The sequence below is a fragment of the Microtus oregoni genome, unplaced genomic scaffold (assembly GCF_018167655.1).
Source record: "Microtus oregoni isolate MIOR12 unplaced genomic scaffold, Mior012 000036F_ref0000092, whole genome shotgun sequence".
NCBI lineage: Eukaryota > Metazoa > Chordata > Mammalia > Rodentia > Cricetidae > Microtus > Microtus oregoni.
Window position 1 is genome coordinate 22,210,958 of NW_024543095.1, and position 16,302 is coordinate 22,227,259.

At 44.4% G+C, this 16,302-nt stretch overlaps 1 protein-coding gene across 3 annotated transcripts in view; it reads left to right on the forward strand.

Moving 5' to 3' along the window:
- Positions 1 to 15,267, forward strand: part of Skp2 (S-phase kinase associated protein 2) — a 29,375-nt gene extending 14,108 nt beyond the window's left edge. The window contains exons 4-11 of one of the 3 annotated variants that reach the window (XM_041631357.1): positions 223 to 366; positions 1,678 to 1,812; positions 3,162 to 3,260; positions 4,129 to 4,259; positions 9,383 to 9,434; positions 9,562 to 9,669; positions 12,381 to 12,414; positions 13,435 to 13,489. In XM_041631357.1, the coding sequence (XP_041487291.1) occupies positions 223 to 366; positions 1,678 to 1,812; positions 3,162 to 3,260; positions 4,129 to 4,259; positions 9,383 to 9,434; positions 9,562 to 9,669; positions 12,381 to 12,414; positions 13,435 to 13,437 (706 nt within the window). In that variant the 3' untranslated portion in view covers positions 13,438 to 13,489. Of the gene's footprint in view, positions 1 to 222; positions 367 to 1,677; positions 1,813 to 3,161; positions 3,261 to 4,128; positions 4,260 to 9,382; positions 9,435 to 9,561; positions 9,670 to 10,028; positions 10,193 to 12,380; positions 12,415 to 13,434 lie in introns of those variants that run through there. The other 2 variants (XM_041631356.1, XM_041631358.1) reach the window with 2 other exon arrangements.
- Positions 15,268 to 16,302: the final 1,035 nt, after the last annotated feature.

The following is a 16,302-nucleotide window of genomic DNA, read 5'->3' on the forward strand; positions in this document are numbered from 1 at the left end:
TTGAAAATACAGAAAGAGAAAATACAAAAAGGAAGCTTATTGATACTGTAATCAAGAAATGTTCAGTATTTCATTGTCAGTTTGGAAGCAAAAGCTCTTCAGATTTGCCTTAAGGAGATTCGGTAGGCCATGCGTCTGTGTTCGTAGCGACTTTAATGGGTCCCCAGGGTCCCCAGAATTCACTGTAGCCAATTTACCAAATGAAGCACCTTCCCGTTTTAGGCTCGATGAGTCTCTCTGGCAATCCCTCGACCTCGCAGGTAAAAACCTTCACCCGGATGTGACTGTCCGCTTGCTTTCTCGAGGGGTGATCGCCTTCCGCTGCCCACGGTCGTTTATGGAACAACCATTGGGTGAAAGTTTCAGGTAAAAGAAATGACTGAATGTTGGGGTGAAAACAGCTCACGCACCCTTTTTTCTTGTTTGGGTCTTCAGCCTGTGAGGGGTTGTTTGTCTTGTGAGCTGCCAGTTACATATTGTGCCATGTGGTCTCTAGCTTGAAGCGTGGCACGGGTTTAAGAGCTACTGGTGGGCTTTCCCCAGGGTCAGAGATGTTTGTAAAGGGACGTCTGAGCCTGTGGCTCAGTGTTAGAGTACTTGCCTAGCACATACGAGACCCTGGGTTCATCCCATTTTCCCAAAGGAAAACAGTGCTCGTTAGCCACCCAGCACGAGGGCCCAGCAGGCAGGGCCTCTCTCCCAAGGGCCAGAGGTGTACCAGGGCCACATCAGAGAATGCGAACCTGCTACTTCTGTCCACACTGCCCATCCATAAGAAAGTGAGGGGGAGTATTTTCATGCTTGTGTCGTGAGCTTTCTGTCCTATCACAGACAGGTTTGCACCCTGAAAAGAATGCCTTCTTTTTTGTTTTGTAGACTGTTTTGAAAAAATACTTCTCTGGTATTGCAAATTATGGAATACTAAGGTTTCGTGCTATCTGATGCCCAAGAAGAATAGCTAGATACGGAAGAGAAAAGCAAGCTAAAGACAGTAGAACATGTCTCCATTCTAGTACCTTCCCCTTCTTTCCATTCCTCTCCCCACGACTTTTATTTATTTACCCCAACTGCTGTTCTTCCGTAACCTGTTTTTGTGTTCCTGCTAGGGTTTGTCCGTCTTCTCCTCCACGTGCTGTTCTCAGACAAGCCCACATTTATGCTCAGGATTCTCCAGCTCTTCTGTTCCTCTTCTCAGTTCTTAGTTCTCAGTACCTAAAAGCTTCCACCCCTGAACTTCTGACTACTTCAGTATTAGCATATCTAAGTGTAAACATGGCCTGCAATTAAAACTGGTTCTTCCACTGTCCTCCCTGTCTTAGTAAACACTGTTGCTCACCCACTCAGCCCCTACCAGTGCCAGAAGTCATCATAGGCTCCCCCCACTCCCTGGGCACGCCTACCCAGCTCATTCCTGTGACACCTGCCTATTAATTTTCTTACTGGGAGCATGTTGGCAGCAACATCTACACTTGGCAAATCTTGGATTATAAAAATAAGAATGAGGACGGGAATTAGCTAGAAGCAATTTGTTTTATGACCAGATCTTTATTTGGTATTTAAAGTGAGTGTTTAGTCTGATTTGTGATCGCTCATGCGGGGGCAGGAAGGGTCAGGTCGGAGCTGACTGTACTCGTGTGAACCGCCTGACGGGGCCTCTTTTCTCTCCTCCATATTCAGCTCTTTTCGTGTGCAGCACATGGACTTGTCGAACTCAGTCATAAATGTGTCAAACCTCCATGGGATCCTGTCCGAGTGCTCCAAGTTGCAGAATCTAAGCCTGGAAGGCTTGCAGCTTTCGGATCCCATCGTCAAGTGAGTGGCACCTGAAGTATTTCACAGATGGTTGCAGTGTTTCTTGTATGTGACTACAGTGTCCTTATACATACCTGTCCAGAGGGACATACCAAATATCCAGAACTGTCCAGAGTCTTCAAGACGACAGAAGTTTGAATACTGATCATAAGCCAGACCCCATTCTAGGTGTGATAGACAAAGGCGGACAGCATGTGGTCTGGGAGACGGATAATTAGAGTGCAGAGTGTTCACTAAATGCACTGGTGGTTATGTGGCCACACACAGAAAGGCCCAGTTGAATTTAAGGAGGACAGCCTTCTCCGTCGGAGGAATGACTTGTAGGCTGGCGATTAAGACATTCCAGTAGGAGATCTCAGAAGTGATCGGACATCGGAAGCAGCCTCGGGAAAGCTGCTGTTGTTCTGACTCCTAAGTAGCTGGTAGTTGCCTGAGCACAGCAGTCCGGGAGATGAGGAGAAGCGTGGAGACATGTAATGGCCTTCTGTGGAGACGGAGTTTGCAAAGAGGCCTTGAAACAGAGTGCATCATGTGTCTGAAAACAGAAGGGCCGTGTCAAACTGAAATGTATTTGATTAGTTTGCTAGGGACCACATGGGGTTAGTTGGACAGACAGGTTAGGTCGCTGGAACAGGTTAGGTCCATGGTCGCATGGAACAAGACTGATAGCAAATATGTAGCAAAAATTTTAACTTAGTAGATCCTAAGTTAAAAGTAAGACTGAGAGCCAGCACCTGCGGTAAGCTCTTGCCCTCTTGCCCTTGCTCCTGTCTGTGAAAGCTGAGCCACAGAGAGGCTGGCTGGCTTGTCCACGTTCACAGTTATTCAGTACCAGGCCAAGACTTAACTCCAAAACAACTGGCTATTCATCCCCAGGTTCCCTAATAGAGGGAAGGCAATAAAAGATACATTTATTGGTGTTCCTTGTGCATTTACACCGCAAACACTTTGCAAGTCCTTCGGTATATTATGTCATTCAACCCTTGCTTCCTTTTTTTTTTTCAAGACAGGGTTTCTCTAGCTTTGGAGCCTGTTCTGGAACTAGCTCTTGTAGACCAAGCTGGCCTCGGACTCACAGAGATCCGCCTGCCTCTGCCTCCCGAGTGCAGCTCAACCTTGTTTCTAACCCTGCCAGTTTGCCACAGTTGCCAATTTGCATATGAATAATGGAAGCAGATCACTCTGCTGTAACAAGAGATGGTGAAATATAGATTTTTAAGCTCACTTCTGACTCACAAGCATATGTGCTAAATTATTATATTCGCCCTCCTCCTCCCTACCACAGCACACACACACACAAGGACTCACCACTGATGCTATTCATTCCTCTGGCATTTTCTCTTCCCTAGCACTCTTGCCCAGAATGAAAACCTGGTGCGGCTAAACCTCTGCGGGTGCTCTGGGTTTTCCGAATCTGCCGTGGCGACTCTGCTGAGCAGGTGCTGCAGGTAGGAACAGTCTGCCCTGTAGCAGATACAGTGACCCTTTGCATCTGGGTATCTGGATGTGCTTTTGAGGGCTGCCATGGTCTCGGCCTGGGCAATGTAGCGTCTGGTGCGAAAATGTTCAGGCTGAACTCAAAGCGTGTTTGTCAAGGAAGGACACTTGGGTAGTGATCCCTTCTTTGCTGCTGTTAAAGGGAAGTAGAGAGATGTGTTTATCACAGTGTGGTTGATTTATATCTGACCAAGCCATATTGAATATGGGTGATATGTACTGCTAAGTGAGAGGAGACGTGGCATAGAGAATACACAATGCCTATAATGTAGATGCTCTTTGTGTTATCTGTATGTCTCCTTAGTGTTCTCTCAAAGGGAAATGGCCCTGGATCAGAGGCAGACAAAGCATGCAGCACTGCGTTCAGTCAGTCAGCAGAGATGCAGGCAGAAGGAGGGAGCGTTGTCTCGGAAGCTCACTGGCTCTCCTCGTAGGGAGAATCGGATGCATTGGATTTGTGTAGCATCTCAGTCTTTTTCATTAGTAGTCAGTCCAAGGATTTTATAAAACATTTGAGTTGGTAGCTGCCGAGTGCTGTTTTGACAAGAATCTAGATCTGGTTCAAGACACATACAAGCTATAGTTTTCAACCTGCATCCCCAGAAGGAGGCAGTGTTTGCTCGGGCCTCCCCGCTGCCGCTGGGTAAGTGGCAGGCACAGGTGTTTAGAGGAGAGAATGCAGTTGTCATTGAGTGACACGGGGTAGTCTGTGCATGAGGCGGTACAGAACCTGGTTGTGTATTTTTGGCGTGTGCTGCTTCTGTCGCCCTCGTCCTCCTGATGGCCTCATGCCTTCCCTGTCGCCCTTCCGTCATGCAGACTGGATGAACTGAATCTCTCCTGGTGCTTCGAGTTCACTGAAAAGCATGTGCAGGCCGCCGTGGCACATCTGTCGGCCACCATCACCCAGCTCAACCTCAGCGGCTACCGAAAGAACCTCCAGAAAACAGGTTAGAGCGTCGAGGCCGGGGCCGCTGAGCTGCTTGACGGCTCGCCTGTGACATTTCTGCAGCCTCATTGTCTCCTTAATCCAGAGTGCGTGCTGTGTATGTCTTCAGCAGAGGGATTGTTCTTCGGAAGAGTTAGGTAGAGGGAAAATAGCTCCTGAGCTGGATTGAGGCTGTGAGTCCAGGATCTAGACAAAACAGTCCTTTAAAGTAGCGTGTTTGTGTGTGTGTGTTTGTGTGTGTGTGTTTGTGTGTGTGTGTGTGTGTGTGTGTACTTGGAGATCAGAGGTCAACACTGCGTGATTTCATCAGTACTTCTCTACCTTTAAAAAAAAAGTTACGTATTTTTCTATTTTATTTTATATGTATAGTTGTTTGCCTGTATTCATCATGCCTGTACCCTGTTGTCAGTTTGTTTACTCTACTCTTAATAGGCTTTTTGGGGAGGGGCCCACCACCCAGCTCCCAAATAAGTCACACACGGAGGCTTAGTCTTAGTTATGAATGCCCAGCCTTGGCCTGTTTCTTACCAGCTTTTTTTTTTTTTTTGGTTTTTCGAGACAGGGTTTCTCTGTAGCTTTGGTGCCTGTCCCGGAACTAGCTCTTGTAGACCAGGCTGGCCTCGAACTCCCAGAGATCCGCCTGCCTCTGCCTCCCTAGTGCTGGGATTAAAGGCGTGCACCACCACCGCCCAGCTTGCCAGCTTTTCTTAACTTAAATTAAACCATCTATCTGTGGCCTTGGGGCTTTTGTGCTTCTCTATTCCTGTACGTCTTTTCTTTCCTTCTTTCCCTATGTCTGGCTCTGTAGCCAGGTGACCCCTAAAGTCCTCCTCCTTTCTCAGGCCCCACCTTCTCATGTTTATTTGCTGCCTGCCAGCCCCGCCTGTTTCTCTCTCCTGCCTCACCATCAGGTGTTTCAGACAAGCAAAGTAACACAGCTTCACGGAGTTAAACACATGCAAAGTAAACAAAAGCAACACACCTTCAAATAGTACCCTAATAGTACCCCCACGTGTATGCAGTGCCTGCAGAAGCCAGAAAGGGTGGCAGACCTCCTGGAACTGGAGTTACAGTTTAGTTGCCTTGTGGTTGCTGGGACCCAGACTCTGGTTCTTCCCAGTCTTCCTATTTTGTCATTTTAGGCAGGGTCTCTCGCTTATTTTGCTACTGACTGACAAACAAGCCCACAGGGTCCTCCTGTGACTTCTGCCCCATTCTGAGGTTACAAGTGAATGCTCTCCCACCCAGTGTTCACAAAAGTGCCTCAGAGCAAACTCAAGCCCGTGGACTTACAGACAAGCGCTTACATCTCCCGAGTACCAGAACTACTTTGAATAAACAAAATTACTCTGCAGAACCCTGATGTAAAAATAGGTAAACACAGTAGATTGAACCATTAATGGACCAAATATATTCAGGGAAACAAATGCATCTGTATTAAACATGTAAGTTCTGGGCACAAGGCACTCCTCAGTTCAGTGTAACAACTACACACTCATCAACCATAGTGGTGCTAAAAGTAAGCTGACAGGAGGAGATGCAGAGTGACTTCAGTGTCCTTGGATCTGAGCATCCAGTTGGGATCCTGGAGTCAAACCCCAGGGACACAAAAGGGTGACTTTGAAAAGTTGTTTTCAGCTAGGAACAGCTTCCCAAAGTCTGGAAGGCATTTCGTCTCAGAGCAAGGGTTCTACTGCCATCTAGTGATTAGATGCCAGCATTACTGCTGGAGAGCACAGAAAAATTAACTCGGGCATCATCTGGCCCAAAATGTCAGCAGTTAAGATTGAAAATGCCTCAGTTAATAAATTTATATTTACATTTTCTACTTTTTTATCCAGTCTAAAAAACAATGTTGATGAAGACAAGCATTTGAAGTTGGGTGGGTAGCAGCCATGGTAATGACTTGGCTGAGCTTTGTATTGTGTGTGTGAGACACTGAGAGTCTTAATTTGCACACGTAAGTGGTCACAAGAGGAAATTTTTTTATTAAATGGCTTTATAGCTCAGTCTCTGGCTAATATTCAATCCGGGCTGCACAAAGCCAAATTAGTTTAGGTGCTCCAATCAACCCTGTGTGGTGTCTCGTGGGTGTTGCTGACTCGCCAGGTGTGGGTAATTTGCGTACTGAAGTCTTTAGTATGCTTAAAGAGACATGAGTCAGGTATCTTGGCTGCTTCATAGCATTTCAGTAGTATTTGGAAACTACTTCTCTGGGGCTTAATACGTAAGATCTGTCAGACCAATGGAAATGGAAATGTTCTTCATGGGTGGTCAGGGAGGGGTTTAAGGCCGTCCCTGTGTAAGGACGCCTATTTGAACAACCACCGTCGCAAAGGACCGTCCTCAGATACGGAGACGGAGCCCAGAGCTGCAGCCATGGCTCCATTTCCTGTCACTCTCCCTATGCAGCTCCAGGCATATTTTCCCTTTTGACACTTTAAATTCTAAGTATAGAATTATATGGTTATTCTCAGAAATCAAGGCCATATAAAAATACACAGAGGCAAACAGATCCGTGGTGAGCAGACTTCCTAAATGGTATGAATGGAGTTGAAGATATGAGGAGGAATGGATCTGGGGGGGAGGGGAAGTCGGGGAGGGAAAACTGCAGTTGGGATGTCTTGCATAAGAGAAAAATTAAATTTTAAAGAAGGAAAAATAGAGTGGTGGATGGGTGGAATGTGGCAGGACTGGTCACAGAGAGGCCCTGTGATCCTGGGAGAGATAAACAGGAGTTTGTGGAAAAAATTCTAGAACTAGACGCAGTGATCAAAGAGGGGGATCTTTTATTTCGACGAGAGAGAAATACACACAGGTTTGTGGGAGAGCGTTCGGGAACGAAGGACCGCAAAGATAAAGGCCTTTGATATGGGAGCTGGTGGCAAAGGCGAGGTCGCCAACACAGAAGACACCAGTGATGTGCGGTGGAGCAGTGACATGGTCTGGCTTTATGCGATTCACACGCTGGCGCCATGCTGAAAATAGGCTGGGGAGGGGGGTGCATGAAGCGGGGAGGACAGTGGGAAACTAGGGTGGTAGCTTTTACGGTGCTAAGAAAGGGCCGTATTTGGGCGCATTTACGGTGCTAAGAAAGGGCCGTATTTGGGCACATTTAGGAAGCCGGCCCAATAGGATTTGGTGACAGGCTGGATGTGAAAAGAGAGTAAAGCGGTCAAGTGTGATTCCCAAGGTTTGCGCCTCAGTTGCTGTCTTTGGGGTTGCAGGAAGGAGTGGAGGAAAGGGGGTGATTTAGGGCAGCCACTGGCGGTTTGAAACATAGATTGGTGTGACTATCACACAGCCAAATCAGTATGTTGAGAAAGAAAGCATTTGAAACTACAAAACTAATATAGGGCGCAGCTGTGAAAATAAGCATTCAGACATTAAATGTGTGTCAGGTTTAAATAAATAACATTTAAAATCATTTTTTTCTGCTGACAAAGTAGCTCGGTTCATGTCACTCTCTTACAAATTCTGCCAAGTGTATAATGTCAGTACTTGCTAGCAGCAATTAACAGTCCGGAGTGTTTCCTTCAAGCTGGTTTCCTTTTCTCTGTTTTTATATGAGTTTGTGTGTGTGTGTGTGCTTTGACTAGATTAAGATTACAGTGCACTGTGTATCTGTGTGTATTTTGTTTTCTTTTTTATGCAAAGCATTTCCCGGCGTTTATTTTCCATTTATTTATTTTGGAAAGTGGAGGCTCTGGGGGAGTATGCCGCGGCATGGCAAATGTGTGGCGGTCAGAGAACTTGCTGGAGTTTCTTCTTCCACCCTGTGGGCTCCAGGGATGATCAAACCTGGGTTGTCAGGCTTGCAGCGAGAGCTTCTCCTCCTCTGAGCCTCTCTCCAGTCCAAGAAGCTATTTACTTAAGTATTTCTTGCTCCCTATCTGTTTCACAAATACATGCTTATGATCTTAATTTATTGTTTATCCTTTTCTTACATAAGACTCTTATTAATCTGTATAACTTACGTTGAATACACACCATTTTCTGATACTTTTCTGAATGCTCTAACGTGCAGAATTTTTTTTTATTTTTGGGGCAGGGTGTCACTATCTAGCCCTAGCTGGCCTAGAACTACTGTATAAACCAGAGTGGCCTACAGTTTGCACCAATTCTTCAGCCTCTGCCTTCTTAGTACTGGGATTACAGGTGTGCCCAGCCATGTCTGGTATAAATAGTAGAATTTTTTTAAATTTATTTATTATACATACACTTGTCAGGAGAGGGCGCCAGATCTCATTACAGATGGTTGTGAGCCACCATGTAGTTGCTGGGAATTGAACCCAGGAACTCTGGAAGAGCAGCCAGTGCTCTTAACCTCTGAGCCATCTCTCCAGGCCCATAAATAGTAGAATTTTAAGATGTATTTTGTAGATTATGTGGTTTTTCTTTGTTTATACACTCCTTAACTAACCCAAGATTCTGCAAATTTCTTGAAAATAGCATTTAAAACTTAAACATATATGGAATTTACTGGGTTGTAATTTGAGCTAGAAGTTCATTTGTTAGTTTTGATACATTTTTTTAATATTTATTTATTTATTTTGTATACAATATTCTGTGTGTATGACTGCAGGCCAGAAGAGGGCACCAGGCCTCATTACAGATGGTTGTGAGCCACCATGTGGTTGCTGGGAATTGAACTCAGGACCTTTAGAAGAGCAGGCAATGCTCTTAACCTCTGAGCCATCTCTCCAGCCCCCTACAACATTTTTTTAAAAGATAAATAGTTCGTGATTCCCGCTCAGTAAGTTGAAGAGCCATCTTGATAGAATATTATTTGAGTCTATGTCCTGGCATTTGGTTTTGCTGTTGTTGTTGTTGTTTCCCTGGCTATCATGGATTGGGATTTCCTTTTCTCTTTCCAGCCAGTTACTATTGCTACATAAATCGTTGTTGCCCAGGGATTTCACACAGCTCCTCTAATGTTTGCAGTAAATTCCCAGGTGCTCACCTGGACTTTCCCGGCAGGAAACTCTTTTCTACATGAAGAACTGCTCTGACCGCCTTGCTGCCAGCTTCCAGTGCCTCGTTGAAGAACAGCAGCGGAAGCAAACACCCTTTCCTCCTTCCTTCTTTAGCCGTGACAGTGACCATCACGTTTGTTTTTCCTAGATCTTTGTACCTTAATCAAACGGTGCCCCAACCTCGTCCGCCTCGACTTAAGGTACTGTTGTAGATCAAAATTTGGAATATGTGGGTTGTTTGGAGATGGGGCAGGGTCTAGTGCAGGCATCGAGTGGTGGTGTGCTCAGTCTCTGGGTGGTTCTGAATCTGTCTCCTTCCTGTTGCAGTGACAGCATCATGCTAAAGAATGACTGCTTTCCAGAATTCTTTCAACTCAACTACCTCCAACACCTCTCGCTCAGCCGGTGCTATGATATAATTCCTGAGACCCTACTGTGAGTATGTTTTGTGTTCATGCTAGTAGAAGGCAGGGATGACACGTGGTAGTAAAACCCATCGTTACTAATGGATGTCCACAAAGGGAACATTAGTATTAATATGCAATGTAATGTCTAGGAAGGAATATCAAAATAGTTCCTAGGGTGTTGGATTAAACTGTCCGGTAAAGTTGAACTGGTCTCATTAGTGTTTGTTATGTAACTGTCGGCATCACTGTGTTAGAATGCTGTCCTACTGTCTGTGAAGGACTTAGAAAAGGAAGCTTTTACCTCTAAGGAACTCACTGTGAGCCTAGGAGGCAGACCCAGTCATTGGGAGTGGACTTGTTTGAGATGTTTCCCATTCGTTCTTAAAGCTGTGTCTGGGCTTACTGGAAAAGATCTATGATCTAGTGATGAGACTCCCAGAGAGCCAAGGACGGTGAAGAATTGGCACATGTGTAGGAGCGTCTGCTGCCATCCGAAGAGAGGATATGTTATGTGGATCCATGGAAATTAAGTCTCTTATCTCCAAGCATCGCTTCTTTCATTCCAAAGGCTGTAATAGTCTTATACCAAGTGAAAAGCATAGTGGTTTCATTGAAAACCACGAGAGGTCAGTATCTTGCACTTGGTCAGGTGCCCTTTTTACTGCAGCAGGGTCATATGGCTTGAGGAAGAGTTTTCTACTATTTATCTTGCTAGCAGAATGTCAGCAGTAATTTTTCCTACCTAAAAATGGCGAATTAAAAAAAATATTTTTCATGAATTAGATTATACAATTTCAATAATAAATGATCTGTTGAGAGTTTTGGAAAGTTGGGAAGTCTGGTAATTATGTGGCTGGATTAATCATTTAACTAGCCTTAGCTAGTAGTATGCTATTTGAAAAAGCACTACCTAAAAAAGATGCTGATTTTTCTTGAACGTCTCTCAAATGTTACAACTCAAATTCGTGTGCATAGAACTCTGATACAAATCCCTGCGCTTATTTTCCAGCAACCAGAACTTCTGGAAGCTTTTTCTCTGTCATCCATTCTTGCCATCTGGGCTTCGCATCGGCCTGGACAGCTGGCGAGGAAGGGAAACTATTCTTTTCTGGTGTCTTTTCTCAAGCAAATCTGTGAGTTTGTTCCTTCGCTGTGAAAAGGAGCTGAGCAGGACTTAAATGCTCGCTTTCCCTCGAGCAGAGGCGAGGGGAAGGCTTTGGTCTCTCACGTTTATTCAGTGGGATCATGGTTTCCCTGCATAATAATCTCCATCTGGATTGATGGGGAGGAGCGTGAGCCTTACGCCCTCGGTGCCGGTGTGAACCTCGGCGTCATTGATTGTCAAAGTCTGATCTTTAATTAGAGCATCAAGGGTTTTAGCTTCCCGGCAGAGCAGCAGAGTAGAACGAGAACAAGATGATGTTGTCCTCGAACATCGGCATGTTTCTTTGAGCATCATGTAAATACTAGGGATTCTTTCAGATGAATTCGTGTGGGTCCTTTTCCTAAGATAAGTCACTCTGGCAACTGAGGCATTTGAAGTTCTTAGTGGCAATCCCAGCATGTCTCAAGGATACCAGCCACACAGCAGCCTTCTGCGATGCAGAATAGTTCTTATCTCAGAAGAGAAAATGACATGCATCTTTGACAGAGTTCTAAAATACTTCCAAAGCCTTGCAGTTCCCCACCCCTGCGGACCCCTGCTAGAGTTCCTCTTTCCTTAATTGGTCTTACTTTCTACTGAATTTTCTTCTAAGAATTTTGTTTTTTTTTGGCCATGATGAACCGAACTTGGAGGGAAAACTGATTTGAAATTGAAAGAGTTGAAAGTTATTAGGGTGAGGCATTTTGTATTTAAAGGGAAACAGGATTGTGTAGGTGAGGTAAGGAGAAAACCTCAGAGTTTCTAAGTGCCTAGTTTACTGTTTTTGAGACCAGGTCTCAATATTTATCCCCAGGCTGGCCTATGATCTGCCTCAGCCTCTGCCTCTTGTGTGATGAGTGCCTATTATTAAACTCAAACAGAGCCTTAAAAGATACTATCTTATTATCTTATAACAAGAAAGAACAGCTTCTAGACTTCTGCTGTGAAGTCAGAGATACTTGTGTCCTTGTTTTCTGCAGTGTGGCCTTTGCACACAGGTGATTTTGTTGGGTCCTGTCCCGTCTTCTGCAGCTCCCTTCCCACATGGAGCGCCATGTGTTGGCCTCACCAACTTCCTCCCAGTGTGGCTGTACAAATGCTCCCTCCTCTGCCATCTGCCACTCTTCTCTTACTCCCCGCGTTTCTTCTTTTAGGTATTATCCACTGCAGGTGACTCACAGCTTTGCTGCCTGGATATCCCAGAAACTGAATTTTCCCAAGCACAACCCTGTTCTCAAATGCTGGTTTCACATAGGAGTTGTGCCAAGAATTGCTGTCTTGGTGTTCATGTTACAATCTGGTCTGTAGTGCACACACAGCCTTGGTATTTGTTTCTATATTCCAGAAGTTAAAGATGCAATGTGTTTCTCTTGACTTGCATTTTGATCTATGACCTCCTGAACTCACTGCCCCTTAGAAGCAGGCACGCTTATTTTTAGATAGAGTTTTTCTTTGCCATTCATCTTGGATTCCACAACACACACTAAATATTGTGGCACTCACCTGGACCATTGATAGAGAGGGGTAATGGGATGACCCATGGAGCCTGTTCAGCATGGATGGTCCTTAGATCTAATAAACCATCTGATTTCTAGAACCATTCAGGAGGCATCAGGAGTTCTGGAGCAGGTGAGTGGCATGAACTGATTGAGCCTTCAGGAGGATGTCGTGGATGTGCATGGAAAATGTGCTGGGAGGCTGAGACATTGGCAGCTGAGTGACAGTACAAACTTGCTTTGTTTGAATAAGCATTGACTATGACAACATAAGGTCACTGCTGGGCACACTGATCTCCTGCGGGTTTTGCTGAATTCCCAAAATAAATGTCCCCCTTCCTGGGACTTTGCACTATGTCCCAACCTAAAGCAAACAGGGATCGGAGAGATGAAGCTGGGCAGACAGACCAATGTTAAAAAGAACCAGCACCAAAGCCACAAAGTGTTTTCTTTGGGTAAACAGGGTCAATTTTGTGTGACCCCAGATCACACTGTTTAACAAGAAGTACATACAAAAAGGTCTGTCCTATCAGTAATGGGGCGAAAAAAATCCTTTGTAGAGAAGAGGTCCTTTCTGCTGTACACTGGTACTATCTGAGGCCTATATAATCCCTATATAGTGGCCTATAAGAAATACCTTAAGGAAGTCACCCGTGGGTTCCGCTGCAGTAAGGTTTTGTGAATGGGGCATCATTACTAAGAAGCCCTCGGTGCTGCTGGTATCGTCTATTCAGAGAGCCTAGTTCAGTTAAAGGTCACGTCCAGATTCCTAAATTGCTTTCATCTTGGGGTGGTTCCGACTGAGACCGCAGCAGCACATTGACTCTCACCATTACTCGCTTTCTAGTAGTGATCACGCCACAGTAACCCTCGCAGGGATCTGTGGAGACCAAGAATGGAGAAAGGAGGCAAATTCAGTTCAACTGAAAATAGCCAGAAACTTCAGTTCCACAGGAGCCAAACGGAGTCAGGCACACATGGGTCAGGTTGCTGTGATTCCCAGCTTTTATCTCCTTGGGTTGTTTCCTTATCATTTACTATTAACTATGGCTTTAGGCTGCACTCCTGTAGACTGATACACATTACAAACAGTAGCTTATAATAACTAGTCTAACAATTGCCATACACCCTGACATTTCCTCTTCCTTTCCAGTGAACTTGGAGAGATCCCCACACTAAAGACGCTACAAGTTTTTGGGATCGTGCCGGATGCTACCCTGCAGCTGTTGAGAGAAGCCCTTCCCCATCTGCAGATTAATTGTGCCTACTTCACCACCATTGCAAGGCCAACCATGGACAACAAAAAGAACCCGGAGATTTGGGGCATCAAGTGCCGACTGACCCTACAAAAGCCTGGTTGTGTATGAAGGGCTTACTGTGGGGCTATGTGGCCTCTTCCTCTCAAGTGAGGAACACAGGCAGCAAATCCAGTTGCTGGAGACCTTGGTTACCTTTCCTATTGGTTTTACCTTAGCGCTCACTGTGCATGTATGTTAGGGAACCATTTGCAAGGCAGAACCATGAAGTGTTGCGTTTTCGAGAATATAGAGACGATTGTGCCAGTGCTGTGCCCTCAGAGGCCAAGTGCTAGTTCTTTGGAAATCTTAGGTGAGCCTGTTATTTCAAAACAGCTTTTTAAAGCAGAATTTGAGCCAGCTCTTCCACGTGCCCTTCAGATTAAATCTATTTAGAATCAAGTTTTCAGAATTACCCCTGGCCCAGTTTTCATGGTGTTTGTCCTAACTTTTTATCTATTTAATTATTCAGTATTTTATAAAACTTGATTTTGAAGAACGATAAGCTATATGTACGGTGAGTTGAACAAAAAGAATCATAGGCTGGTAGCGTTTGAGGCAATCTCTTCTGGGAATTAGCATTGTGTGCAGGTGTGAAGTTAGTTTGATAGAAACACAGTCCTGCTTCATGTACCTTGAACTCTAAAGGAGGAACAGAAACGGAGGGAGACACAACCATGAGGACAGAATTGGTTTAGGATTTGAGGCCTCAGAAGGCCGAAGTCCTAAAGTCAGCTTCCTATGAAGTAGCTGTCGATGTTTTTAGGTACGATGCTGTGTTCCCAGAGTCCTAAAGTAGATGAGGAAATCTAATCATGCTTTTTTTTTTAACTTTATAATCCATGTATGTTATGTGGGCTGTTTAGCTTTTTAAATTACTTGCTTTGTTTTAGAAATATGGTGTTATTCTAATCAGCATTCTCGAGAAGTCGGATAGAGCTCTGAGCTGATCTTGTTTGCTGTCTCTTCCTTTGGCGCTGCAGTCATTTGTATTTTACTCTGAACTCAAGGACTTGAAATACTTTTAAGTGGTCTTTCACAGCGATGGCTTGACCCTGCCCAGGAGGTTACTGGATCTAAAGTTCCTTAGGTAGAGCTGCTGCTTTCTCTCCGCCAGAAACCCTTGAGAAGCAGGTGTGTGCGCAGCTTCCCGGCACGACCTGCGCTTCACCTAAGTTTTTAAGACTCACTGGGCATTAGACCTTTTGATAACAGGTGGACTTTTTAACGCCTGATACGCAGAAGTCAAAAGATCAAAGGGTGCTTCTTAGACAATGAAAAGAAAAAGAAATTAAGGCAGTTACCTCTTTTGAATATGACAGAGCCAAAATACATTTCTATTAACTTTTTCATCAAAGAATCGTACTGTTACAACAATAATATGAAGTGCCTTTATGTGCTCAGACCTAAAGAACATTTTCAAAAGTGTAACACAGGAATAACTGTGCATCAATTGCCAAGTAGTTAAAGTGCTAACTACTACTTGAAACTATTGTTTACAGATTAGTAGGCTGACAGTGGGCTCTGGCTGGACTCCGGCCTCCAGCTGCCCTCAGACATGCAGGACCTGTTCTTCCTTCCTCAAGTCCAGCTGGGAGCTATTTTGCCAACATGTCACAGTAATCTGTATTTTTGTATGTGATTTCTACTTTTATAGACTCATTTTAAAATAAAGTACATTTTTATAAAAACGAGGACTTGAGCCAATTTGTGTCCCTTTTTTCTGCAGTCATGAAACTTAGAAAGCATCAGTTCAGGTTGCTGTTTGGGTCAGTTAAGATTTCAACCTCGACCCTGATCTACCTGCCTGCTTCGTGTGCTTGTTGTCAAAATGAGCTCATAATACATTCTGAGAAGTGCTAAATACCAGCTTGTCAACCTGAATGTGCTCTCAAGAATACTGATATTTATAAAATGTTTGCATTCAAGTGGCTAATGTCACATAACACTGTTAAGTACAGACTGGATCGGCTTACATTGTGTATTTCCATGGTTTAGAAACAGTGTGAATAGCTTAACGCCAGAACTTGGAATAGTTCAGTCGCTTTGATCCTTTCCATTGAAATGCCAGGCTGGTGGTTCTAAATCACCCAGGTTTTCTGATTTATTTTTATTTATTTGTTTTAGTTATACTACCATTTAGTAGTTCTAACTTTTGTTTTTAAATGATGGAGAATGTAAAATATAGCGCCTCATCATCCATTGTCAACCGTCTTTAGTTCCTGCCCATTCCCTCATATGAAGTAATTTTGAAACAAAACTCAGACTTTTAATTTTATAAACACTATAAATAAAAGGTAGAAATGTGGCATTAACTGTAAGCACTGAATGAAGGGATGGCGTTGAAGAGCTGTCTCCCAATTTTCCTTGTGTGTGTTTGAACAGTTTTGGTTTTGAAACAAGAGCTCACATCTCACACTAGCCTCAAGATGGCTGTTTGATCCAGCTGACTCATGCCCCCCAGTGATTACAGGCCTGTGCCACCACTCCCAGATTGTTCTCATCAGTCTCCTAACATGTTCCGCATGTTGCATCCAATGATTCTTTAAGAAATTTAAGCTCTAGGTTTTCTTTCATCCCTGGAAATTTATTTACTGAAGATAGGTCATGTGTTCTGTATTCCAGAGTCTGGGTTTTAGTGATATCATCCTTGAAAAGAAAAAAAAAAATGTTTAAGTTAAGCCTCCCCAGCCACACTGGTCATCTTCCTAAGTTGCAGTTAGATC